Source organism: Coregonus clupeaformis, unplaced genomic scaffold (assembly GCF_020615455.1).
Source record: "Coregonus clupeaformis isolate EN_2021a unplaced genomic scaffold, ASM2061545v1 scaf0423, whole genome shotgun sequence".
NCBI classification, from domain to species: domain Eukaryota; kingdom Metazoa; phylum Chordata; class Actinopteri; order Salmoniformes; family Salmonidae; genus Coregonus; species Coregonus clupeaformis.
In genome coordinates, this window is record NW_025533878.1 from 30001 (window position 1) to 57544 (window position 27544).

The window sequence follows — 27544 nt, forward strand, 5'->3', positions numbered from 1 at the left end:
AAGGAGAGGGAGAAGGAGAAGGAGAAGGAGAAGGAGAAGGAGAAAGAGAAAGAGAAAGAGAAGGAGAAGGAGAAGGAGAAGGAGGAAGAGAAAGAGAAAATGTTGAAGACAGGATACCAAGTTGTGAAGACGGGATACCAACCCCAACCAGGGGTGGTGAAGAAGAGGAGCGGTGGAACGGAGGAGCTAACAGAGGGAGCAGAAGGAGAGTTTGAAACCATCGAGCTGCCACCATGGGAGATTGTTACTGGGTAAACACACACACATTTTCCATCTCTCGCTCTTTCTCTCTAACACACACAGAGGCAGGTATACTTTCTGTGGGGGTTTGTGTCATGTCTCTCTCATAGCTTTATACACTGGTATAAAGACAGTCAGTTACACCAGCACCTGTTATATTTACAGTTGAAGTGGGAAGTTTACATACACCTTAGCCAAATACATTTAAACTCAGTTTTTCACAATTCCTGACATTTAATCCTAGTAAAAATTCCCTGACTTAGGTCAGTTAGGATCACCACTTTATTTTAAGAATGTGAAATGTCAGAATAATACGAGAGAGAATGATTTATTTCAGCTTTTATTTCTTTCATCACATTCCCAGTGGGTCAGAAGTTTACATACACTCAATTAGTATTTGGTAGCATTGCCTTTAAATTGTTTAACTTGGGTCAAACGTTTCGGGTAGCCTTCCACAATCTTCCCACAATAACTTGGGTGAATTTTGGCCCATTCCTCCTGACAGAGCTGGTGTAACTGAATCAGGTTTGTAGGCCTCCTTGCTCACACATGCTTCAGCTCTGCCCACAAATGTTCTATAGGATTGAGGTCAGGGCTTTGTGATGGCCACTCCAATACCTTTACTTTGATGTCCTTAAGCCATTTTGCCACAACTTTGGAAGTATGCCTGGGGTCATTGTCCATTTGGAAGACCCATTTGCGACCAAGCTTCTGACTGATGTCTTGAGATGTTGCTTCAATATATCCACATCATTTTCCTTCCTCATGATGACATCTATTTTGTGAAGTGCACCAGTCCCTCCTGTAGCAAAGCACCCCCACAGCATGATGCTGCCACCCCCGTGCTTCGTGGTTGGGATGGGGTTCTTCGGCTTGCAAGAACCCCCTTTTTCCTCCAAACATAACAATGGTCATTATGGCCAAACAGTTCTATTTTTGTTTCATCAGACCAGAGGACATTTTCTACAAAAAGTAAGATCTTTGTCCCCATGTGCAGTTGCAAACCGTAGTCTGGCTTTTTTATGGCGGTTTTGGAGCAGTGGCTTCTTCCTTGCTGAGCCTTTCAGGTTATCTCGTTTTACTGCGGATATAGATACTTTTGTACCTGTTTCCTCAAGTATCTGGGCTCCCGAGTGGCGCAGTGGTCTAAGGCACTGCATCTCAGTGCTTGAGGCGTCACTACAGACCTCTTGGTTCGATTCCAGGCTGTATCACAACCGGCCGTGATTGGGAGTCCCATAGGGCGGCGCACAATTGGTCCGGGTTTGGCCGGTGTAGGGGGTCATTGTAAATAAGAATTTGTTCTTAACTGACTTGCCTAATTAAATAAAGGTAAAATACACAAGGTCCTTTGCTGTTGTTCTGGGATTGATTTGCAATTTTCACACCAAAGTACGTTCATCTCTAGGAGACAGACCGCGTCTCCTTCCTGAGCGGTGTGACGGCTGCGTGGTCCCATGTGTTTATACTTGCATACTATTGTTTGTACAGATGAACGTGGTACGTTTGGAAATTGCTCCGAAGATGAACCAGACTTGTGGTGGTCTACAATTTTTTTTCTGAGGTCTTGGCTGATTTCTTTTTATTTTCCCATGATGTCAAGCAAAGAGGCACTGAGTTTGAAGGTAGGCCTTGAAATACATCCACATGTACACCTCCAATTGACTCAAATTTGGTCAATTAGCCTATCAGAAGCTTCTAAAGCCATGACATCATTTTCTGGAGAGTATGTCAGAGAGTATATGGAGGAGTTAGAGCCTGGTGTCAGAGAGTATATGGAGGAGTTAGAACCTGAAGTCAGAGAGATTATGGAGGAAATGGAGCCTGGAGTCAGAGAGTATATGGAGGAGTTAGAGCCTGGAGTCAGAGAGTTTATGGAGGAGTTAGAGCCTGGAGTCAGAGAGTTTATGGAGGAGATAGAGCCTGGAGTCAGAGAGTATATGGAGGAGTTACAGCCTGGAGTCAGAGAGTATATGGAGGAGTTAGAGCCTGGAGTCAGAGAGTATATGGAGGAGTTAGAGCCTGGAGTCAGAGAGGATGCGTTAGAGCCTGGAGTCAGAGAGTATATGGAGGAGTTAGAGCCTGGAGTCAGAGAGTTTATGGAGGAGTTAGAGCCTGGAGTCAGAGAGTATATGGAGGAGTTAGAGCCTGGAGTCAGAGAGTTTATGGAGGAGTTAGAGCCTGGAGTCAGAGAGTATATGGAGGAGTTAGAGCCTGGAGTCAGAGAGTATATGGAGGAGTTAGAGCCTGGAGTCAGAGAGTATATGGAGGAGTTAGAGCCTGGAGTCAGAGAGTATATGGAGGAGTTAGAGCCTGGAGTCAGACAGTATTAGGAGTTAGAGCCTGGAGTCAGAGAGTATATGGAGGAGTTAGAGCCTGGAGTCAGAGAGTATATGGAGGAGTTAGAGCCTGGAGTCAGAGAGTATATGGAGGAGTTAGAGCCTGGAGTCAGAGAGTATATGGAGGAGTTAGAGCCTGGAGTCAGAGAGGAGGAGTTAGAGCCTGGAGTCAGAGAGATATGGAGGGTTAGGAGCCTGGAGTCAGAGAGAGGAGGAGTTAGAGCCTGGAAGTCAGAGAGTATAGGAGGAGTTAGAGCCTGGAGTCAGAGAGTATATGGAGGAGTTAGAGCCTGGAGTCAGAGAGGAGGCGTTAGAGCCTGGAGTCAGAGAGTATATGGAGGAGTTAGAGCCTGGAGTCAGAGAGTATATGGAGGAGTTAGAGCCTGGAGTCAGAGAGTATATGGAGGAGTTAGAGCCTGGAGTCAGAGAGTATATGGAGGAGTTAGAGCCTGGAGTCAGAGAGTATATGGAGGAGTTAGAGCCTGGAGTCAGAGAGTATATGGAGGAGTTACAGCCTGGAGTCAGAGAGTATATGGAGGAGTTAGAGCCTGGAGTCAGAGAGTATATGGAGGAGTTAGAGCCTGGAGTCAGAGAGTATATGGAGGAGTTAGAGCCTGGAGTCAGAGAGGAGGAGTTAGAGCCTGGAGTCAGAGAGTATATGGAGGAGTTAGAGCCTGGAGTCAGAGAGTATATGGAGGAGTTACAGCCTGGAGTCAGAGAGTATATGGAGGAGTTAGAGCCTGGAGTCAGAGAGTATATGGAGGAGTTAGAGCCTGGAGTCAGAGAGTATATGGAGGAGTTAGAGCCTGGAGTCAGAGAGTATATGGAGGAGTTAGAGCCTGGAGTCAGAGAGTATATGGAGGAGTTAGAGCCTGGAGTCAGAGAGTATATGGAGGAGTTAGAGCCTGGAGTCAGAGAGTATATGGAGGAGTTAGAGCCTGGAGTCAGAGAGTATATGGAGGAGTTAGAGCCTGGAGTCAGAGAGTATATGGAGGAGTTAGAGCCTGGAGTCAGAGAGTATATGGAGGAGTTAGAGCCTGGAGTCAGAGAGTATATGGAGGAGTTAGAGCCTGGAGTCAGAGAGTATATGGAGGAGTTAGAGCCTGGAGTCAGAGAGTATATGGAGGAGTTAGAGCCTGGAGTCAGAGAGTATATGGAGGAGTTAGAGCCTGGAGTCAGAGAGTATGGAGGAGTTAGAGCCTGGAGTCAGAGAGTATATGGAGGAGTTAGAGCCTGGAGTCAGAGAGTATATGGAGGAGTTAGAGCCTGGAGTCAGAGAGTATATGGAGGAGTTAGAGCCTGGAGTCAGAGAGTATATGGAGGAGTTAGAGCCTGGAGTCAGAGAGTATATGGAGGAGTTAGAGCCTGGAGTCAGAGAGTATATGGAGGAGTTAGAGCCTGGAGTCAGAGAGTATATGGAGGAGTTAGAGCCTGGAGTCAGAGAGTATATGAGTTAGAGCCTGAGTCAGAGATATGGAGTTAGAAGCCTGGAGTCAGAGAGTATATGGAGGAGTTAGAGCCTGGAGTCAGAGAGTATATGGAGGAGTTAGAAGCCTGGAGTCAGAGAGTATATGGAGGAGTTATGATGGAGTCAGAGAGTATATGGAGGAGTTAGAGCCTGGAGTCAGAGAGTATATGGAGGAGTTAGAGCCTGGAGTCAGAGAGTATATGGAGGAGTTAGAGCCTGGAGTCAGAGAGTATATGGAGGAGTTAGAGCCTGGAGTCAGAGAGTATATGGAGGAGTTAGAGCCTGGAGTCAGAGATTATATGGAGGAGTTAGAGCCTGGAGTCAGAGAGTATATGGAGGAGTTAGAGCCTGGCGTCAGAGAGTTTATGGAGGAGATAGAGCCTGGAATCAGAGAGTATATGGAGGAGTTAGAGCCTGGAGTCAGAGAGTATATGGAGGAGTTAGAGCCTGGAGTCAGAGAGTATATGGAGGAGTTAGAGCCTGGAGTCAGAGAGTATATGGAGGAGTTAGAGCCTGGAGTCAGAGAGGAGGCGTTAGAGCCTGGAGTCAGAGATGAGGAGTTAGAGCCTGGTGTCAGAGAGTATATAGAGGAGTTACAGCTTGGAGTCAGAGATTATATTTTGGAGTTAGAGCCTGGAGTCAGAGAGTATATGGAGGAGTTAGAGCCTGGAGTCAGACAGTATATGGAGGAGTTAGAGCCTGGAGTCAGAGAGTATATGGAGGAGTTACAGCCTGGAGTCAGAGAGTATATGGAGGAGTTAGAGCCTGGAGTCAGAGAGTATATGGAGGAGTTAGAGCCTGGAGTCAGAGAGTATATGGAGGAGTTAGAGCCTGGAGTCAGAGAGTATATGGAGGAGTTAGAGCCTGGAGTCAGAGAGTATATGGAGGAGTTAGAGCCTGGAGTCAGAGAGTATATGGAGGAGTTAGAGCCTGGAGTCAGAGAGTATATGGAGGAGTTAGAGCCTGGAGTCAGAGAGTATATGGAGGAGTTAGAGCCTGGAGTCAGAGAGTATATGGAGGAGTTAGAGCCTGGAGTCAGAGAGTATATGGAGGAGTTAGAGCCTGGAGTCAGAGAGGAGGCGTTAGAGCCTGGAGTCAGAGATGAGGAGTTAGAGCCTGGAGTCAGAGAGTATATGGAGGAGTTACAGCCTGGAGTCAGAGAGTATATGGAGGAGTTAGAGCCTGGAGTCAGAGAGTATATGGAGGAGTTAGAGCCTGGAGTCAGAGAGTATATGGAGGAGTTAGAGCCTGGAGTCAGAGAGTATATGGAGGAGTTAGAGCCTGGAGTCAGAGAGTATATGGAGGAGTTAGAGCCTGGAGTCAGAGATTATATGGAGGAGTTAGAGCCTGGAGTCAGAGAGTATATGGAGGAGTTAGAGCCTGGAGTCAGAGAGTATATGGAGGAGTTAGAGCCTGGAGTCAGAGAGTATATGGAGGAGTTAGAGCCTGGAGTCAGAGAGTATATGGAGGAGTTAGAGCCTGGAGTCAGAGAGTATATGGAGGAGTTAGAGCCTGGAGTCAGAGAGTATATGGAGGAGTTAGAGCCTGGAGTCAGAGAGTATATGGAGGAGTTAGAGCCTGGAGTCAGAGAGTATATGGAGGAGTTAGAGCCTGGAGTCAGAGAGTATATGGAGGAGTTAGAGCCTGGAGTCAGAGAGGAGGCGTTAGAGCCTGGAGTCAGAGAGTATATGGAGGAGTTAGAGCCTGGAGTCAGAGAGTATATGGAGGAGTTAGAGCCTGGAGTCAGAGAGTATATGGAGGAGTTAGAGCCTGGAGTCAGAGAGTATATGGAGGAGTTAGAGCCTGGAGTCAGAGAGTATATGGAGGAGTTAGAGCCTGGAGTCAGAGAGTATATGGAGGAGTTAGAGCCTGGAGTCAGAGAGTATATGGAGGAGTTAGAGCCTGGAGTCAGAGAGTATATGGAGGAGTTAGAGCCTGGAGTCAGAGAGTATATGGAGGAGTTAGAGCCTGGAGTCAGAGAGTATATGGAGGAGTTAGAGCCTGGAGTCAGAGAGTATATGGAGGAGTTAGAGCCTGGAGTCAGAGAGTATATGGAGGAGTTAGAGCCTGGAGTCAGAGAGTATATGGAGGAGTTAGAGCCTGGAGTCAGAGAGTATATGGAGGAGTTAGAGCCTGGAGTCAGAGAGTATATGGAGGAGTTAGAGCCTGGAGTCAGAGAGTATATGGAGGAGTTAGAGCCTGGAGTCAGAGAGTATATGGAGGAGTTAGAGCCTGGAGTCAGAGAGTATATGGAGGAGTTAGAGCCTGGAGTCAGAGAGTATATGGAGGAGTTAGAGCCTGGAGTCAGAGATGAGGCGTTAGAGCCTGGAGTAAGAGATGAGGCGTTAGAGCCTGTAGTCAGAGAGTATATGGAGGAGTTACAGCCTGGAGTCAGAGAGTATATGGAGGAGTTAGAGCCTGGAGTCAGAGAGTATATGGAGGAGTTAGAGCCTGAGTCAGAGAGTATATGGAGGAGTTAGAGCCTGGAGTCAGAGAGTATATGGAGGAGTTAGAGCCTGGAGTCAGAGAGTATATGGAGGAGTTAGAGCCTGGAGTCAGAGAGTATATGGAGGAGTTAGAGCCTGGAGTCAGAGAGGAGTTAGAGCCTGGAGTCAGAGAGTATATGGAGGAGTTAGAGCCTGGAGTCAGAGAGTATATGGAGGAGTTAGAGCCTGGAGTCAGAGAGTATATGGAGGAGTTAGAGCCTGGAGTCAGAGAGTATATGGAGGAGTTAGAGCCTGGAGTCAGAGAGTATATGGAGGAGTTAGAGCCTGGAGTCAGAGAGTATATGGAGGAGTTAGAGCCTGGAGTCAGAGAGTATATGGAGGAGTTAGAGCCTGGAGTCAGAGAGTATATGGAGGAGTTAGAGCCTGGAGTCAGAGAGTATATGGAGGAGTTAGAGCCTGGAGTCAGAGAGTATATGGAGGAGTTAGAGCCTGGAGTCAGAGAGTATATGGAGGAGTTAGAGCCTGGAGTCAGAGAGTATATGGAGGAGTTAGAGCCTGGAGTCAGAGAGTATATGGAGGAGTTAGAGCCTGGAGTCAGAGAGTATATGGAAGTTAGATCGAGTCAGAGAGGAGAGTTAGAGCCTGGAGTCAGAGAGTATATGGAGGAGTTAGAGCCTGGAGTCAGAGAGTATATGGAGGAGTTAGAGCCTGGAGTCAGAGAGTATATGGAGGAGTTAGAGCCTGGAGTCAGAAGAGGAGTTAGAGCCTGGAGTCAGAGAGTATATGGAGGAGTTAGAGCCTGGAGTCAGAGAGTATAGGAGATTAGAGCCTGGAGTCAGAGAGTATATGGAGGAGTTAGAGCCTGGAGTCAGAGAGTATATGGAGGAGTTAGAGCCTGGAGTCAGAGAGTATATGGAGGAGTTAGAGCCTGGAGTCAGAGAGTATATGGAGGAGTTAGAGCCTGGAGTCAGAGAGTATATGGAGGAGTTAGAGCCTGGAGTCAGAGAGTATATGGAGGAGTTAGAGCCTGGAGTCAGAGAGTATATGGAGGAGTTAGAGCCTGGAGTCAGAGAGTATATGGAGGAGTTAGAGCCTGGAGTCAGAGAGTATATGGAGGAGTTAGAGCCTGGAGTCAGAGAGTATATGGAGGAGTTAGAGCCTGGAGTCAGAGAGTATATGGAGGAGTTAGAGCCTGGAGTCAGAGAGTATATGGAGGAGTTAGAGCCTGGAGTCAGAGAGTATATGGAGGAGTTAGAGCCTGGAGTCAGAGAGGAGGCGTTAGAGCCTGGAGTCAGAGAGTATATGGAGGAGTTAGAGCCTGGAGTCAGAGATGAGGAGTTAGAGCCTGGAGTCAGAGAGTATATGGAGGAGTTAGAGCCTGGAGTCAGAGAGTATATGGAGGAGTTAGAGCCTGGAGTCAGAGAGTATATGGAGGAGTTAGAGCCTGGAGTCAGAGAGTATATGGAGGAGTTAGAGCCTGGAGTCAGAGAGTATATGGAGGAGTTAGAGCCTGGAGTCAGAGAGTATATGGAGGAGTTAGAGCCTGGAGTCAGAGAGTATATGGAGGAGTTAGAGCCTGGAGTCAGAGAGTATATGGAGGAGTTAGAGCCTGGAGTCAGAGAGTATATGGAGGAGTTAGAGCCTGGAGTCAGAGAGTATATGGAGGAGTTAGAGCCTGGAGTCAGAGAGTATATGGAGGAGTTAGAGCCTGGAGTCAGAGAGTATATGGAGGAGTTAGAGCCTGGAGTCAGAGAGTATATGGAGGAGTTAGAGCCTGGAGTCAGAGAGTATATGGAGGAGTTAGAGCCTGGAGTCAGAGAGTATATGGAGGAGTTAGAGCCTGAGTCAGAGAGGAGGAGTTAGAGCCTGAGTCAGAGAGTATATGGAGGAGTTAGAGCCTGGAGTCAGAGAGTATATGGAGGAGTTAGAGCCTGGAGTCAGAGATATGGAGGAGTTAGAGCCTGGAGTCAGAGAGTATATGGAGGAGTTAGAGCCTGGAGTCAGAGAGTATATGGAGGAGTTAGAGCCTGGAGTCAGAGAGTATATGGAGGAGTTAGAGCCTGGAGTCAGAGTATATGAGAGTTAGAGCCTGGAGTCAGAGAGGAGTTAGAGCCTGGAGTCAGAGAGTATATGGAGGAGTTAGAGCCTGGAGTCAGAGAGTATATGGAGGAGTTAGAGCCTGGAGTCAGAGAGTATATGGAGGAGTTAGAGCCTGGAGTCAGAGAGTATATGGAGGGTAGAGCCTGGAGTCAGAGAGTATATGGAGGAGTTAGAGCCTGGAGTCAGAGAGTATATGGAGTTAGAGCCTGGAGTCAGAGATATGTGGAGGCGTTAGAGCCTGGAGTCAGAGAGTATATGGAGGAGTTAGAGCCTGGAGTCAGAGAGTATATGGAGGAGTTAGAGCCTGGAGTCAGAGAGTATATGGAGGAGTTAGAGCCTGGAGTCAGAGAGTATATGGAGGAGTTAGAGCCTGGAGTCAGAGAGTATATGGAGGAGTTAGAGCCTGGAGTCAGAGAGTATATGGAGGAGTTAGAGCCTGGAGTCAGAGAGTATATGGAGGAGTTAGAAGCCTGGAGTCAGAGAGTATATGGAGGAGTTAGAGCCTGGAGTCAGAGAGTATATGGGGAGATAGAGCCTGAGTCAGAAAGTAATGAGAGTTAGAGCCTGAGTCAGAGAGTATATGAGATAAAGCCTGGAGTCAGAGTATATGGAGGGATTAGAGCCTGGAGTCAGAGAGTATATGGAGGAGTTAGAGCCTGGAGTCAGAGAGTATATGGAGGAGTTAGAGCCTGGAGTCAGAGAGTATATGGAGGAGTTAGAGCCTGGAGTCAGAGAGTATATGGAGGAGTTAGAGCCTGGAGTCAGAGAGTATATGGAGGAGTTAGAGCCTGGAGTCAGAGAGTATATGGAGGAGTTAGAGCCTGGAGTCAGAGTATATGGAGGAGTTAGAGCCTGGAGTCAGAGAGTATATGGAGGAGTTAGAGCCTGGAGTCAGAGAGTATATGGAGGAGTTAGAGCCTGGAGTCAGAGAGTATATGGAGGAGTTACAGCCTGGAGTCAGAGAGTATATGGAGGAGTTAGAGCCTGGAGTCAGAGAGTATATGGAGGAGTTAGAGCCTGGAGTCAGAGAGTATATGGAGGAGTTAGAGCCTGGAGTCAGAGAGTATATGGAGGAGTTAGAGCCTGGAGTCAGAGAGTATATGGAGGAGTTAGAGCCTGGAGTCAGAGAGTATATGGAGGAGTTAGAGCCTGGAGTCAGAGAATATGGAGGAGTTAGAGCCTGGAGTCAGAGAGTATATGGAGGAGTTAGAGCCTGGAGTCAGAGAGTAAGGAGTTAGAGCCTGGAGTCAGAGAGATAGAGGAGTTAGAGCCTGGAGTCAGAGAGTATATGGAGGAGTTAGAGCCTGGAGTCAGAGAGTATATGGAGGAGTTAGAGCCTGGAGTCAGAGAGTATATGGAGGAGTTATAGCCTGGAGTCAGAGAGTATATGGAGGAGTTAGAGCCTGGGGTGAGAGAAGAGGCATTAGAGCCTGGAGTCAGAGAGTATATGGAGGAGTTAGAGCCTGGAGTCAGAGAGTATATGGAGGAGTTAGAGCCTGGAGTCAGAGAGTATGTGGAGGAGATAGAGCCTGGAGTCAGAGAGTATATGGTGGAGTTAGAGCCTGGAGTCAGAGATGAGGAGTTAGAGTCTGCTGTCAGAGAGTATATGGAGGAGTTAGAGCCTGGAGTAAAAGAGGAGGCGTTAGAGCCTGGAGTCAGAGAGTATATAGAGGAGTTAGAGCCTGGAGTCAGAGTGTTTATGGAGGAGTTAGAGCCTGGAGTCAGAGAGTATATGGAGGAGTTAGAGCCTGGAGTCAGAGAGTTTATGGAGGAGTTAGAGCCTGGAGTCAGAGAGTATATGGAGGAGATAGAGCCTGGAGTCAGAGAGTATATGGTGGAGTTAGAGCCTGGAGTCAGAGAGGAGGAGTTAGAGCCTGGAGTCAGAGAGTATATGGAGGAGTTAGAGCCTGGAGTCAGAGAGGAGGCGTTAGAGCCTGGAGTCAGAGAGTATGAGGAGTTAGAGCCTGGGAGTCAGAGAGTATATGGAGGAGTTAGAGCCTGGAGTCAGAGAGTATATGGAGGAGTTAGAGCCTGGAGTCAGAGAGTATATGGAGGAGTTAGAGCCTGGAGTCAGAGAGTATATGGAGGAGTTAGAGCCTGGAGTCAGAGAGTATATGGAGGGAGTTAGAGCCTGGAGTCAGAGAGTATATGGAGGAGTTAGAGCCTGGAGTCAGAGAGTATATGGAGGAGTTAGAGCCTGGAGTCAGAGAGTGGAGGAGTTAGAGCCTGGAGTCAGAGAGTATATGGAGGAGTTAGAGCCTGGAGTCAGAGAGTATATGGAGGAGTTAGAGCCTGGAGTCAGAGAGTATATGGAGGAGTTAGAGCCTGGAGTCAGAGAGTATATGGAGGAGTTAGAGCCTGGAGTCAGAGAGGAGGCGTTAGAGCCTGGAGTCAGAGAGTATATGGAGGAGTTAGAGCCTGGAGTCAGAGAGTATATGGAGGAGTTAGAGCCTGGAGTCAGAGAGTATATGGAGGAGTTAGAGCCTGGAGTCAGAAGTATATGGAGGAGTTAGAGCCTGGAGTCAGAGAGTATATGGAGGAGTTAGAGCCTGGAGTCAGAGAGTATATGGAGGAGTTAGAGCCTGGAGTCAGAGAGTATATGGAGGAGTTAGAGCCTGGAGTCAGAGAGTATATGGAGGAGATAGAGCCTGGAGTCAGAGAGTATATGGTGGAGTTAGAGCCTGGAGTCAGAGATGAGGAGTTAGAGCCTGGTGTCAGAGAGTATATGGAGGAGTTAGAGCCTGGAGTCAGAGAGTATATGGAGGAGTTAGAGCCTGGAGTCAGAGAGTATATGGAGGCGTTAGAGCCTGGAGTCAGAGTATATAGAGGAGTTAGAGCCTGGAGTCAGAGAGTATATGGAGGAGTTAGAGCCTGGAGTCAGAGAGTATATGGAGGAGTTAGAGCCTGGAGTCAGAGAGTATATGGAGGAGTTAGAGCCTGGAGTCAGAGAGTATATGGAGGAGTTAGAGCCTGGAGTCAGAGAGTATATGGAGGAGTTAGAGCCTGGAGTCAGAGAGTATATGGAGGAGTTAGAGCCTGGAGTCAGAGAGTATATGGAGGAGTTAGAGCCTGGAGTCAGAGAGTATGGAGGCGTTAGAGCCTGGAGTCAGAGAGTATATGGAGGAGTTAGAGCCTGGAGTCAGAGAGTATATGGAGGAGTTAGAGCCTGGAGTCAGAGAGTATATGGAGGAGTTAGAGCCTGGAGTCAGAAGTATGGAGGATTAGAGCCTGGAGTCAGAGTATATGGAGGAGTTAGAGCCTGGAGTCAGAGAGTGAGGAGTTAGAGACTGGAGTCAGAGAGTATATGGAGGAGTTAGAGCCTGGAGTCAGAGAGTATATGGAGGAGTTAGAGCCTGGAGTCAGAGAGTATATGGAGGAGTTAGAGCCTGGAGTCAGAGAGTATATGGAGGCGTTAGAGCCTGGAGTCAGAGAGTATATGGAGGAGTTAGAGCCTGGAGTCAGAGATATATGGAGGAGTTAGAGCCTGGAGTCAGAGAGTATATGGAGGAGTTAGAGCCTGGAGTCAGAGAGTATATGGAGGAGTTACAGCCTGGAGTCAGAGAGTATATGGAGGAGTTAGAGCCTGGAGTCAGAGAGTATATGGAGGAGTTAGAGCCTGAAGTCAGAGAGGATATGAGAGAGCCTGGAGTCAGAAAGTATATGGAGGAGTTAGAGCCTGGAGTCAGAGAGTATATGGAGGAGTTAGAGCCTGGAGTCAGAGAGTATATGGAGGAGTTAGAGCCTGGAGTCAGAGAGTATATGGAGGAGTTAGAGCCTGGAGTCAGAGAGTATATGGAGGAGTTAGAGCCTGGAGTCAGAGAGAGAGGAGTTAGAGCCTGGAGTCAGAGAGTATATGGAGGAGTTAGAGCCTGGAGTCAGAGATAGGAGGAGTTAGAGCCTGGAGTCAGAGATATGGAGGAGTTAGAGCCTGGAGTCAGAGAGTATATGGAGGAGTTAGAGCCTGGGAGTCAGAGAGTATATGGAGGGAATTAGAGCCTGGAGTCAGAGAGTATATGGAGGAGTTAGAGCCTGGAGTCAGAGAGTATATGGAGGAGTTAGAGCCTGGAGTCAGAGAGTATATGGAGGAGTTAGAGCCTGGAGTCAGAGAGTATATGGAGGAGTTAGAGCCTGGAGTCAGAGAGTATATGGAGGAGTTAGAGCCTGGAGTCAGAGAGTATATGGAGGAGTTAGAGCCTGGAGTCAGAGAGTATATGGAGGAGTTAGAGCCTGGAGTCAGAGAGTATATGGAGGAGTTAGAGCCTGGAGTCAGAGAGTATATGGAGGAGTTAGAGCCTGGAGTCAGAGATGGAGGATTAGAGCCTGGAGTCAGAGAGTATATGGAGGAGTTAGAGCCTGGAGTCAGAGAGTATATGGAGGAGTTAGAGCCTGGAGTCAGAGAGTATATGGAGGAGTTAGAGCCTGGAGTCAGAGAGTATATGGAGGAGTTAGAGCCTGAGTCAGAGAGTATGGAGGTAGAGCCTGGAGTCAGAGTATATAGGAGTTAGAGCCTGGAGTCAGAGAGTATATGGAGGAGTTAGAGCCTGGAGTCAGAGAGTATATGGAGGAGTTAGAGCCTGGAGTCAGAGAGTATATGGAGGAGTTAGAGCCTGGAGTCAGAGAGTATATGGAGGAGTTAGAGCCTGGAGTCAGAGAGTATATGGAGGAGTTAGAGCCTGGAGTCAGAAAGATATGGAGGAGTTAGAGCCTGGAGTCAGAGAGTATATGGAGGAGTTAGAGCCTGGAGTCAGAGAGTATATGGAGGAGTTAGAGCCTGGAGTCAGAGAGTATATGGAGGAGTTAGAGCCTGGAGTCAGAGAGTATATGGAGGCGTTAGAGCCTGGAGTCAGAGAGTATATGGAGGAGTTAGAGCCTGGAGTCAGAGAGTATATGGAGGAGTTAGAGCCTGAGTCAGAGAGTATATGGAGGAGTTAGAGCCTGGAGTCAGAGAGTATATGGAGGAGTTAGAGCCTGGAGTCAGAGAGTATATGGAGGAGTTAGAGCCTGGAGTCAGAGAGTATATGGAGGAGTTAGAGCCTGGAGTCAGAGAGTATATGGAGGAGTTAGAGCCTGAGTCAGAGAGTATATGGAGGAGTTAGAGCCTGGAGTCAGAGAGTATATGGAGTTAGAGCCTGGAGTCAGAGAGTATATGGAGGAGTTAGAGCCTGGAGTCAGAGAGTATATGGAGGAGTTAGAGCCTGGAGTCAGAGAGTATATGGAGGAGTTAGAGCCTGGAGTCAGAGAGTATATGGAGGAGTTAGAGCCTGGAGTCAGAGAGTATATGGAGGAGTTAGAGCCTGGAGTCAGAGAGGAGGCGTTAGAGCCTGGAGTCAGAGAGTATATGGAGGAGTTAGAGCCTGGAGTCAGAGAGTATATGGAGGAGTTAGAGCCTGGAGTCAGAGAGTATATGGAGGAGTTAGAGCCTGGAGTCAGAGAGTATATGGAGGAGTTAGAGCCTGGGGTCAGAGAGGAGGCGTTAGAGCCTGGAGTCAGAGAGTATATGGAGGAGTTAGAGCCTGGAGTCAGAGAGTATATGAAGGAGTTAGAGCCTAGAGTCAGAGAGAATGTTGAGGAGTTAGAGCCTAGAGTCAGAGAGAATGTGGAGGAGTTAGAGCCTGGAGTCAGAGAGTATATGGAGGAGTTAGAGCCTGGAGTCAGAGAGTATATGGAGGAGTTAGAGCCTGGAGTCAGAGAGAGGAGGCGTTAGAGCCTGGAGTCAGAGAGTATATGGAGGAGTTAGAGCCTGGAGTCAGAGTATAGAGGTTAGAGCCTGGAGTCAGAGAGTATATGGAGGAGTTAGAGCCTGGAGTCAGAGAGTATATGGAGGAGTTAGAGCCTGAGTCAGAGAGTATATGGAGGAGTTAGAGCCTGGAGTCAGAGAGTATATGGAGATAGATCTGAGTCAGAGAGATAGAGCCTGGAGTCAGAGAGTATATGGAGGAGTTATAGCCTGGAGTCAGAGAGTATATGGAGGAGTTAGAGCCTGGAGTCAGAGAGTATATGGAGGAGTTAGAGCCTGGAGTCAGAGAGTATATGGAGGAGTTAGAGCCTGGAGTCAGAGAGTATAGGAGGCGTTAGAGCCTGGAGTCAGAGAGTATATGGAGGAGTTAGAGCCTGGAGTCAGAGAGTATATGGAGGAGTTAGAGCCTGGAGTCAGAGAGTATATGGAGGAGTTAGAGCCTGGAGTCAGAGAGTATATGGAGGAGTTAGAGCCTGGAGTCAGAGAGTATATGGAGGAGTTAGAGCCTGGAGTCAGAAGAGGAGTTAGAGCCTGGAGTCAGAGAGTATATGGAGGAGTTAGAGCCTGGAGTCAGAGAGTATATGGAGGAGTTAGAGCCTGGAGTCAGAGAGTATATGGAGGAGTTAGAGCCTGGAGTCAGAGAGTATATGGAGGAGTTAGAGCCTGGAGTCAGAGAGTATATGGAGGAGTTAGAGCCTGGAGTCAGAGAGTATATGGAGGAGTTAGAGCCTGGAGTCAGAGAGTATATGGAGGAGTTAGAGCCTGGAGTCAGAGAGTATATGGAGGAGTTAGAGCCTGGAGTCAGAGATGAGGAGTTAGAGCCTGGAGTCAGAGAGTATATGGAGGAGTTATAGCCTGGAGTCAGAGAGTATATGGAGGAGTTATAGCCTGGAGTCAGAGAGTATATGGAGGAGTTAGAGCCTGGAGTCAGAGAGTATATGGAGGAGTTAGAGCCTGGAGTCAGAGAGTATATGGAGGAGTTAGAGCCTGGAGTCAGAGAGTATAAGGAGGAGTTAGAGCCTGGCGTCAGACAGTATATGGAGGAATTAGAGCCTGGAGTCAGAGAGTTTATGGAGGAGATAGAGCCTGGAGTCAGAGAGTATATGGAAGAGTTAGAGCCTGGAGTCAGACAGTATATGGAGGAGTTAGAGCCTGGAGTCAGAGAGTATATGGAGGAGTTAGAGCCTGGAATCAGAGAGTAATGGAGGAGTTAGAGCCTGGAGTCAGAGAGTATATGGAGGAGTTAGAGCCTGGAGTCAGAGAGTATATGGAGGAGTTAGAGCCTGGAGTCAGAGAGTATATGGAGGAGTTAGAGCCTGGAGTCAGAGAGTATATGGAGGAGTTAGAGCCTGGAGTCAGAGAGTATATGGAGGAGTTAGAGCCTGGAGTCAGAGAGGAGGCGTTAGAGCCTGGAGTCAGAGAGTATATGGAGGAGTTAGAGCCTGGAGTCAGAGAGTATATGGAGGAGTTAGAGCCTGGAGTCAGAGAGTATATGGAGGAGATAGAGCCTGGAGTCAGAGAGTATATGGAGGAGTTAGAGCCTGGAGTCAGCGATGAGGAGTTAGAGACTGGAGTCAGAGAGTATATGGAGGAGTTAGAGCCTGGAGTCAGAGAGTATATGGAGGAGTTAGAGCCTGGAGTCAGAGAGTATATGGAGGAGTTAGAGCCTGGAGTCAGAGAGTTTATGGAGGAGTTAGAGCCTGGAGTCAGAGAGTATATGGAGGAGTTAGAGCCTGGAGTCAGAGAGTATATGGAGGAGTTAGAGCCTGGAGTCAGAGAGTATATGGAGGAGTTAGAGCCTGGAGTCAGAGAGTATATGGAGGAGTTAGAGCCTGGAGTCAGAGAGTATAGGAGATTAGAGCCTGGAGTCAGAGAGTATATGGAGGAGTTAGAGCCTGGAGTCAGAGAGTATATGGAGGAGTTAGAGCCTGGAGTCAGAGAGTATATGGAGGAGTTAGAGCCTGGAGTCAGAGAGTATATGGAGGAGTTAGAGCCTGGAGTCAGAGAGTATATGGAGGAGTTAGAGCCTGGAGTCAGAGAGTATATGGAGGAGTTAGAGCCTGGAGTCAGAGATTATATGGAGGAGTTAGAGCCTGGAGTCAGAGAGTATATGGAGGAGTTAGAGCCTGGAGTCAGAGAGTATATGGAGGAGTTAGAGCCTGGAGTCAGAGAGTATATGGAGGAGTTAGAGCCTGGAGTCAGAGAGTATATGGAGGAGTTAGAGCCTGGAGTCAGAGAGTATATGGAGGAGTTAGAGCCTGGAGTCAGAGAGTATATGGAGGAGTTAGAGCCTGGAGTCAGAGAGTATATGGAGGAGTTAGAGCCTGGAGTCAGAGAGTATATTAGAGCCTGGAGTCAGAAGTATGGGAGCCTGGAGTCAGAGAGTATATGGAGGAGTTAGAGCCTGGAGTCAGAGAGTAAGGAGGAGTTAGAGCCTGGAGTCAGAGAGTATATGGAGGAGTTAGAGCCTGGAGTCAGAGAGTATATGGAGGAGTTAGAGCCTGGAGTCAGAGATATGGAGGAGTTAGAGCCTGGAGTCAGAGAGTATATGGAGGAGTTAGAGCCTGGAGTCAGAGAGATATGGAGGAGTTAGAGCCTGGAGTCAGAGATATATGGAGGAGTTAGAGCCTGGAGTCAGAGAGTATATGGAGGAGTTAGAGCCTGGAGTCAGAGTATATGGAGGAGTTAGAGCCTGGAGTCAGAGAGTATATGGAGGAGTTAGAGCCTGGAGTCAGAGAGGCGTTAGAGCCTGGAGTCAGAGATGAGGAGTTAGAGCCTGGAGTCAGAGAGTATATGGAGGAGTTAGAGCCTGGAGTCAGAGAGTATATGGAGGAGTTAGAGCCTGGAGTCAGAGAGTATATGGAGGAGTTAGAGCCTGGAGTCAGAGAGTATATGGAGGAGTTAGAGCCTGGAGTCAGAGTATATGGAGGAGTTAGAGCCTGGAGTCAGAGAGTATATGGAGGAGTTAGAGCCTGGAGTCAGAGAGTATATGGAGGAGTTATAGCCTGGAGTCAGAGAGTATATGGAGGAGTTAGAGCCTGGAGTCAGAGAGTATATGGAGGAGTTAGAGCCTGGAGTCAGAGAGGAGGCGTTAGAGCCTGGAGTCAGAGAGTATATGGAGGAGTTAGAGCCTGGAGTCAGAGAGTATATGGAGGAGTTAGAGCCTGGAGTCAGAGAGTATATGGAGGAGTTAGAGCCTGGAGTCAGAGAGGAGGCGTTAGAGCCTGGAGTCAGAGAGTATATGGAGGAGTTATAAGCCTGGAGTCAGAGGAAGAGATATGAGTCGAGAGGTAGATGAGAGCCTGGAGTCAGAGAGTATATGAGGAGGATGGAGTTAGAGCCTGGAGTCAGAGAGTATAGAGGAGTTAGAGCCTGGAGTCAGAGAGTATATGGAGGAGTTAGAGCCTGGAGTCAGAGAGTATATGGAGGAGTTAGAGCCTGGAGTCAGAGAGTGAGGAGTTAGAGCCTGGAGTCAGAGAGTATATGGAGGAGTTATAGCCTGAGTCAGAGAGTATATGGAGGAGTTAGAGCCTGGAGTCAGAGAGTATATGGAGGAGTTAGAAGCCTGAGTCAGAGAGTATATGGAGGAGTTAGAGCCTGGAGTCAGAGAGTATATGGAGGAGTTAGAGCCTGGAGTCAGAGAGTATATGGAGAGTTAGAGCCTGGAGTCAGAGAGTATATGGAGGAGTTAGAGCCTGGAGTCAGAGAGTATATGGAGGAGTTAGAGCCTGGAGTCAGAGAGTATATGGAGGAGTTAGAGCCTGGAGTCAGAGAGTATATGGAGCAGTTAGAGCCTGGAGTCAGAGAGTATATGGAGGAGTAGAGCCTGGAGTCAGAGAGGAGGCGTTAGAGCCTGGAGTCAGAGAGTATATGGAGGAGTTAGAGCCTGGAGTCAGAGAGTATATGGAGGAGATTAGAGCCTGGAGTCAGAGAGTATATGGAGGAGTTAGAGCCTGGAGTCAGAGAGTATATGGAGGAGTTAGAGCCTGGAGTCAGAGATTATATGGAGGAGTTAGAGCCTGGAGTCAGAGATTATATGGAGGAGTTACAGCCTGGAGTCAGAGAGTATATGGAGGAGTTAGAGCCTGGAGTCAGAGAGTATATGGAGGAGTTAGAGCCTGGAGTCAGAGAGGAGGCGTTAGAGCCTGGAGTCAGAGATTATATGGAGGAGTTACAGCCTGGAGTCAGAGAGTATATGGAGGAGTTAGAGCCTGGAGTCAGAGAGTATATGGAGGAGTTAGAGCCTGGAGTCAGAGAGGAGGCGTTAGAGCCTGGAGTCAGAGAGTATATGGAGGAGTTAGAGCCTGGAGTCAGAGATTATATGGAGGAGTTACAGCCTGGAGTCAGAGAGTATATGGAGGAGTTAGAGCCTGGAGTCAGAGAGTATATGAGGAGTTAGAGCCTGGAGTCAGAGATTATATGGAGGAGTTAGAGCCTGGAGTCAGAGATTATATGGAGGAGTTAGAGCCTGGAGTCAGAGATTATATGGAGGAGTTACAGCCTGGAGTCAGAGAGTATATGGAGGAGTTAGAGCCTGGAGTCAGAGAGTATATGGAGGAGTTAGAGCCTGGAGTCAGAGAGGAGGGAGTTAGAGCCTGAGTCAGAGAGTATATGGAGGAGTTAGAGCCTGGAGTCAGAGAGTATATGGAGGAGTTAGAGCCTGGAGTCAGAGAAGGAGGAGTTAGAGCCTGGAGTCAGAGAGTATATGGAGGAGTTAGAGCCTGGAGTCAGAGAGTATAGAGGCGTTAGAGCCTGGAGTCAGAGAGTATATGGAGGAGTTAGAGCCTGGAGTCAGAGAGTATATGGAGGAGTTAGAGCCTGGAGTCAGAGAAGTGATAGACCTGGAGTCAGAGAGTATATGGAGTTACATGGAGTCAGAGAGTATATGGAGGAGTTATAGCCTGGAGTCAGAGAGTATATGGAGGAGTTAGAGCCTGGAGTCAGAGATTATATGGAGGAGTTACAGCCTGGAGTCAGGGAGTATATGGTGGAGTTAGAGCCTGGAGTCAGAGAGGAGATGTAGAGCCTGGAGTCAGAGAGTATATGGAGGAGTAAGCCTGGAGTCAGAGAGAGGCATTAGAGCCTGGAGTCAGAGAGTATATGGAGGAGTTACAGCCTGGAGTCAGAGAGTATATGGAGGAGTTAGAGCCTGGAGTCAGAGAGTATATGGAGGAGTTAGAGCCTGGAGTCAGAGAGTATATGGAGGAGTTAGAGCCTGGAGTCAGAGATTATATGGAGGAGTTAGAGCCTGGAGTCAGAGATTATATGGAGGAGTTACAGCCTGGAGTCAGAGAGTATATGGAGGAGTTAGAGCCTGGAGTCAGAGAGTATATGGAGGAGTTAGAGCCTGGAGTCAGAGAATATATGGAGGAGTTAGAGCCTGGAGTCAGAGAGTATATGGAGGAGTTAGAGCCTGGAGTCAGAGAGGAGGCGTTAGAGCCTGGAGTCAGAGAGTATATGGAGGAGTTAGAGCCTGGAGTCAGAGAGGAGGCGTTAGAGCCTGGAGTCAGAGAGTATATGGAGGAGTTATAGCCTGGAGTCAGAGGAGATTATCAGAAGTATAGGAGGAGTTAGAGCCTGGAGTCAGAGAGTATATGGAGGAGTTAGAGCCTGGAGTCAGAGAGGAGGCGTTAGAGCCTGGAGTCAGAGATGAGGAGTTAGAGCCTGGTGTCAGAGAGTATATGGAGGAGTTACAGCCTGGAGTCAGAGATTATATGGAGGAGTTAGAGCCTGGAGTCAGAGAGTATATGGAGGAGTTAGAGCCTGGAGTCAGAGAGGAGGCGTTAGAGCCTGGAGTCAGAGAGTATATGGAGGAGTTATAGCCTGGAGTCAGAGAGTATATGGAGGAGTTATAGCCTGGAGTCAGAGAGTATATGGAGGAGTTAGAGCCTGGAGTCAGAGAGTATATGGAGGAGTTAGAGCCTGGAGTCAGAGAGTATATGGAGGAGTTAGAGCCTGGAGTCAGAGAGTATATGGAGGAGTTACAGCCTGGAGTCAGAGAGTATATGGTGGAGTTAGAGCCTGGAGTCAGAGAGTATATGAGCCTGGAGTCAGAGAGTATATGAGAGAGAGCCAGTAGAGCCTGAGCCTGGAGTCAGAGAGTATATGGAGGAGTTAGAGCCTGGAGTCAGAGAGTATATGGAGGAGTTAGAGCCTGGAGTCAGAGATTATATGGAGGAGTTAGAGCCTGGAGTCAGAGAGTATATGGAGGAGTTAGAGCCTGGAGTCAGAGAGTATATGGAGGAGTTACAGCCTGGAGTCAGAGAGTATATGGAGGAGTTAGAGCCTGGAGTCAGAGAGTATATGGAGGAGTTAGAGCCTGGAGTCAGAGAGGAGGCGTTAGAGCCTGGAGTCAGAGAGTATATGGAGGAGTTACAGCCTGGAGTCAGAGAGTATATGGAGGAGTTAGAGCCTGGAGTCAGAGAGTATATGGAGAGTTAGAGCCTGAGTCAGAGATAGGAGAGTTAGAAGCCTGGATCAGAGTATATGAAGAGATAGAGCCTGGAGTCAGAGAGTATATGGAGGAGTTAGAGCCTGGAGTCAGAGAGTATATGGAGGAGTTAGAGCCTGGAGTCAGAGAGTATATGGAGGAGTTAGAGCCTGGAGTCAGAGAGAGAGTTGAAGCCTGGAGTCAGAGAGTATATGGAGGAGTTAGAGCCTGGAGTCAGAGATTATATGGAGGAGTTACAGCCTGGAGTCAGAGAGTATATGGAGGAGTTAGAGCCTGGAGTCAGAGAGTATATGGAGAAGTTAGAGCCTGGAGTCAGAGAGGAGGCGTTAGAACCTGGAGTCAGAGAGTATATGGAGGAGTTAGAGCCTGGAGTCAGAGAGGAGGCGTTAGAGCCTGGAGTCAGAGATGAGGAGTTAGAGCCTGGAGTCAGAGATTATATGGAGGAGTTACAGCCTGGAGTCAGAGATTATATGGAGGAGTTAGAGCCTGGAGTCAGAGAGTATATTGAGGAGTTAGAGCCTGGAGTCAGAGAGGAGGCGTTAGAGCCTGGAGTCAGAGAGTATATGGAGGAGTTATAGCCTGGAGTCAGAGAGTATATGGAGGAGTTATAGCCTGGAGTCAGAGAGTATATGGAGGAGTTAGAGCCTGGAGTCAGAGAGTATATGGAGGAGTTAGAGCCTGGAGTCAGAGAGGAGGCGTTAGAGCCTGGAGTCAGAGAGTATATGGAGGAGTTAGAGCCTGGAGTCAGAGATTATATGGAGGAGTTAGAGCCTGGAGTCAGAGAGTATATGGAGGAGTTAGAGCCTGGAGTCAGAGAGGCGATATAGCATGGAGTCAGAAGTATATGGAAGTAGCCTGAGTAGAGAGGAGGCGTTAGAGCCTGGAGTCAGAGAGTATATGGAGGAGTTATAGCCTGGAGTCAGAGAGTATATGGAGGAGATAGAGCCTGGAGTCAGAGAGTATATGGAGGAGTTAGAGCCTGGAGTCAGAGAGTATATGGAGGAGTTAGAGCCTGGAGTCAGAGATTATATGGAGGAGTTAGAGCCTGGAGTCAGAGATTATATGGAGGAGTTAGAGCCTGGAGTCAGAGAGTATATGGAGGAGTTAGAGCCTGGAATCAGAGAGTATATGGAGGAGTTAGAGCCTGGAGTCAGAGAGGAGGCGTTAGAGCCTGGAGTCAGAGATTATATGGAGGAGTTACAGCCTGGAGTGAGAGAGTATATGGAGGAGTTATACCCTGGAGTCAGAGAGTATATGGAGGAGTTAGAGCCTGGAGTCAGAGAGGACGTTAGAAGCCTGGAGTCAGAGAGTATATGGAGGAGTTAGAGCCTGGAGTCAGAGATTATATGGAGGAGTTAGAGCCTGGAGTCAGAGAGTATATGGAGGAGATAGAGCCTGGAGTCAGAGAGTATATGAGGAGTTAGAGCCTGGAGTCAGAGAGTATATGGAGGAGTTAGAGCCTGGAGTCAGAGAGTATATGGAGGAGTTAGAGCCTGGAGTCAGAGATTATATGGAGGAGTTACAGCCTGGAGTCAGAGAGTATATGGAGGAGTTAGAGCCTGGAATCAGAGAGTATATGGAGGAGTTAGAGCCTGGAGTCAGAGAGGAGGCGTTAGAGCCTGGAGTCAGAGAGTATATGGAGGAGTTAGAGCCTGGAGTCAGAGAGTATATGGAGGAGTTAGAGCCTGGAGTCAGAGAGGAGGCGTTAGAGCCTGGAGTCAGAGAGTATATGGAGGAGTTAGAGCCTGGAGTCAGAGAGGAGGCGTTAGAGCCTGGAGTCAGAGAGTATATGGAGGAGTTAGAGCCTGGAGTCAGAGAGTATATGGAGGAGTTAGAGCCTGGAGTCAGAGAGGAGGCGTTAGAGCCTGGAGTCAGAGAGTATATGGAGGAGTTATAGCATGGAGTCAGAGAGTATATGGAGGAGTTATAGCCTGGAGTCAGAGAGTATATGGAGGAGTTAGAGCCTGGAGTCAGAGATTATATGGAGGAGTTACAGCCTGGAGTCAGAGAGTATATGGTGGAGTTAGAGCCTGGAGTCAGAGAGGAGGCGTTAGAGCATGGAGTCAGAGAGTATATGGAGGAAGTAGAGCCTGGAGTCAGAGAGGAGGCATTAGAGCCTGGAGTCAGAGAGTATATGGAGGAGTTACAGCCTGGAGTCAGAGAGTATATGGAGGAGATAGAGCCTGGAGTCAGAGAATATATGGAGGAGTTAGAGCCTGGATTCAGAGATTATATGGAGGAGTTAGAGCCTGGATTCAGAGATTATATGGAGGAGTTAGAGCCTGGAGTCAGAGATTATATGGAGGAGTTACAGCCTGGAGTCAGAGAGTATATGGAGGAGTTAGAGCCTGGAGTCAGAGAGTATATGGAGGAGTTAGAGCCTGGAGTCAGAGAGGAGGCGTTAGAGCCTGGAGTCAGAGATTATATGGAGGAGTTACAGCCTGGAGTCAGAGAGTATATGGAGGAGTTAGAGCCTGGAGTCAGAGAGTATATGGTGGAGTTAGAGCCTGGAGTCAGAGATGAGAAGTTAGAGCCTGGTGTCAGAGAGTATATGGAGGAGTTAGAGCCTGGAGTCAGAGAGGAGGCGTTAGAGCCTGGAGTCAGAGAGTATATGGAGGAGTTATAGCCTGGAGTCAGAGAGTATATGGAGGAGTTAGAGCCTGGAGTCAGAGAGTATATGGAGGAGTTAGAGCCTGGAGTCAGAGAGTATATGGAGGAGTTAGAGCCTGGAGTCAGAGAGTATATGGAGGAGTTAGAGCCTGGAGTCAGAGAGAGTATATGGAGGAGTTAGAGCCTGGAGTCAGAGAAGGAGTCGAGAGATTATATGGAGGAGTTAGAGCCTGGAGTCAGAGAGTATATGGAGGAGTTAGAGCCTGGAGTCAGAGAGTATATGGAGGAGTTATAGCCTGGAGTCAGAGAGTATATGGAGGAGTTATAGCCTGGAGTCAGAGAGTATATGGAGGAGTTAGAGCCTGGAGTCAGAGAGTATATGGAGGAGTTAGAGCCTGGAGTCAGAGAGGAGGCGTTAGAGCCTGGAGTCAGAGAGTATATGGAGGAGTTAGAGCCTGGAGTCAGAGAGTATATGGAGGAGTTAGAGCCTGGAGTCAGAGAGTATATGGAGGAGTTAGAGCCTGGAGTCAGAGAGGAGGCGTTAGAGCCTGGAGTCAGAGAGTATATGGAGTTAGAGCCTGGAGTCAGAGAGGAGCGTTAGAAGCCTGAGTCAGAGAGTATATGGAGGAGTTACAGCCTGGAGTCAGAGAGTATATGGAGGAGATAGAGCCTGGAGTCAGAGAGTATATGGAGGAGTTAGAGCCTGGAGTCAGAGATTATATGGAGGAGTTAGAGCCTGGATTCAGAGATTATATGGAGGAGTTAGAGCCTGGAGTCAGAGATTATATGGAGGAGTTAGAGCCTGGTGTCAGAGAGTATATGGAGGAGTTAGAGCCTGGAGTCAGAGAGTATATGGAGGAGTTAGAGCCTGGAGTCAGAGAGGAGGAGTTAGAGCCTGGAGTCAGAGAGTATATGGAGGAGTTAGAGCCTGGAGTCAGAGAGTATATGGAGGAGTTACAGCCTGGAGTCAGAGAGTATATGGAGGAGTTAGAGCCTGGAGTCAGAGAGGAGGCGTTAGAGCCTGGAGTCAGAGAGTATATGGAGGAGTTAGAGCCTGGAGTCAGAGAGGAGGCGTTAGAGCCTGGAGTCAGAGAGTATATGGAGGAGTTAGAGCCTGTAGTCAGAGAGTATATGGAGGAGTTACAGCCTGGAGTCAGAGAGTATATGGAGGAGTTAGAGCCTGGAGTCAGAGAGGAGGCGTTAGAGCCTGGAGTCAGAGAGTATATGGAGGAGTTATAGCCTGGAGTCAGAGAGTATATGGAGGAGTTATAGCCTGGAGTCAGAGAGTATATGGAGGAGTTAGAGCCTGGAGTCAGACAGTATATGGAGGAGTTAGAGCCTGGAGTCAGATAGTATATGGAGGAGTTAGAGCCTGGAATCAGAGAGTATATGGAGGAGTTAGAGCCTGGAGTCAGAGAGGAGGGATTAGAGCCTGGAGTCAGAGAGTATATGGAGGAGTTAGAGCCTGGAGTCAGAGAGTATATGGAGGAGTTAGAGCCTGGAGTCAGAGAATTGGAGGAGTTAGAGCCTGGAGTCAGAGATTATATGGAGGAGTTAGAAGCCTGGAGTCAGAAGTATATGGAGGAGTTAGAGCCTGGAGTCAGAGAGTATATGGAGGAGTTAGAGCCTGAGTCAGAGAGTATATGGAGGAGTTAGAGCCTGAGAGTAGAGGAGGAGAGAGCCTGGAGTCAGAGAGTATATGGAGGAGTTAGAGCCTGGAGTCAGAGAGTATATGGAGGAGTTACAGCCTGGAGTCAGAGAGTATATGGAGGAGTTAGAGCCTGGAGTCAGAGAGTATATGGAGGAGTTAGAGCCTGGAGTCAGAAGAGGCGTTAGAACCTGGAGTCAGAGAGTATATGGAGGAGTTAGAGCCTGGAGTCAGAGATATATGGAGGAGTTAGAGCCTGGAGTCAGAATTATATGGAGGAGTTACAGCCTGGAGTCAGAGAGTATATGGAGGAGTTGAGCCTGGAGTCAGAGAGTATTGAGAGTTAGAAGCCTGAGTCAGAAGGAGGCGTTAGAGCCTGGAGTCAGAAAGTATATGGAGGAGTTATAGCCTGGAGTCAGAGAGTATATGGAGGAGTTATAGCCTGGAGTCAGAGAGTATATGGAGGAGTTAGAGCCTGGAGTCAGAGAGTATATGGAGGAGTTAGAGCCTGGAGTCAGAGAGGATTAGAGCCTGGAGTCAGAGAGTATATGGAGGAGTTAGAGCCTGGAGTCAGAGAGTATATGGAGGAGTTACAGCCTGGAGTCAGAGAGTATATGGAGGAGTTAGAGCCTGGAGTCAGAGAGGCGATATCATGGAGTCAGAAAGTATGAGAGCCTGGAGTCAGAGAGGCATTAGAGCCTGGAGTCAGAGAGTATATGGAGGAGTTACAGCCTGGAGTCAGAGAGTATATGGAGGAGTTAGAGCCTGGAGTCAGAGAGTATATGGAGGAGTTAGAGCCTGGAGTCAGAGAGTATATGGAGGAGTTAGAGCCTGGAGTCAGAGATTATATGGAGGAGTTAGAGCCTGGAGTCAGAGATTATATGGAGGAGTTACAGCCTGGAGTCAGAGAGTATATGGAGGAGTTAGAGCCTGGAATCAGAGAGTATATGGAGGAGTTAGAGCCTGGAGTCAGAGAGGAGGCGTTAGAGCCTGGAGTCAGAGATTATATGGAGGAGTTACAGCCTGGAGTCAGAGAGTATATGGAGGAGTTAGAGCCTGGAGTCAGAGAGTATATGGAGGAGTTAGAGCCTGGAGTCAGAGAGGAGCGGACCTGAGTCAGAAGTATATGGAGGAGTTAGAGCCTGGAGTCAGAGAGTATATGGAGGAGTTACAGCCTGGAGTCAGAGAGTATATGGAGGAGTTAGAGCCTGGAGTCAGAGAGTATATGAAGGAGTTAGAGCATGGAGTCAGAGATTATATGGAGGAGTTAGAGCCTGGAGTCAGAGATTATATGGAGGAGTTAGAGCCTGGAGTCAGAGATTATATGGAGGAGTTACAGCCTGAGTCAGAGAGTATATGGAGGAGTTAGAGCCTGGAGTCAGAGAGTATATGGAGGAGTTAGAGCCTGGAGTCAGAGAGGAGGCGTTAGAGCCTGGAGTCAGAGAGTATATGGAGGAGTTAGAGCCTGGAGTCAGAGAGTATATGGAGGAGTTAGAGCCTGGAGTCAGAGAGGAGAAGTTAGAGCCTGGAGTCAGAGAGTATATGGAGGAGTTAGAGCCTGGAGTCAGAGAGGAGGCGTTAGAGCCTGGAGTCAGAGAGTATATGGAGGAGTTATAGCCTGGAGTCAGAGAGTATATGGAGGAGTTATAGCCTGGAGTCAGAGAGTATATGGAGGAGTTAGAGCCTGGAGTCAGAGAGTATATGGAGGAGTTACAGCCTGGAGTCAGAAAGTATATGGTGGAGTTAGAGCCTGGAGTCAGAGAGGAGGCGTTAGAGCCTGGAGTCAGAGAGTATATGGAGAAGTAGAGCCTGGAGTCAGAGAGCATTAGAGCCTGGAGTCAGAGAGTATATGGAGGAGTTAGAGCCTGGAGTCAGAAAGTATATGGAGCGTTAGAAAGCCTGGAGTCAGAGATTATATGGAGGAGTTAGAGCCTGGAGTCAGAGAGTATATGGAGGAGTTATAGCCTGGAGTCAGAGAGTATATGGAGGAGTTATAGCCTGGAGTCAGAGAGTATATGGAGGAGTTAGAGCCTGGAGTCATATGAGGAGTTAGAGCCTGGAGTCAGAAAGTATATGGAGGAGTTAGAGCCTGGAGTCAGAGAGGTTAGAGCAGGAGTTAGAGCCTGGAGTCAGAGAGTATATGGAGGAGTTAGAGCCTGGAGTCAGAGAGTATATGGAGGAGTTAGAGCCTGGAGTCAGAGAGTATATGGAGGAGATAGAGCCTGGAGTCAGAGAGTATATGGAGGAGTTAGAGCCTGGAGTCAGAGAGTATATGGAGGAGTTAGAGCCTGGAGTCAGAGATTATATGGAGGAGTTAGAGCCTGGAGTCAGAGAGTATATGGAGGAGTTACAGCCTGGAGTCAGAGAGTATATGGAGGAGTTAGAGCCTGGAATCAGAGAGTATATGGAGGAGTTAGAGCCTGGAGTCAGAGAGGAGGCGTTAGAGCCTGGAGTCAGAGATTATATGGAGGAGTTACAGCCTGGAGTCAGAGAGTATATGGAGG

At 48.4% G+C, this 27544-nt stretch overlaps 1 protein-coding gene across 1 annotated transcript in view; it reads left to right on the plus strand.

The window, feature by feature from the left end:
• Positions 1 to 27544, plus strand: part of LOC121537229 (probable C->U-editing enzyme APOBEC-2) — a 103909-nt gene that overhangs the window by 148 nt on the left and 76217 nt on the right. Inside the window, exon 1 of the mRNA XM_045215327.1 lies at positions 1 to 251. This exon is cut by the window's left edge and continues 148 nt beyond it. Coding sequence (XP_045071262.1) covers positions 1 to 251 — 251 coding nt within the window. The remainder of the gene's footprint in view (positions 252 to 27544) is intronic.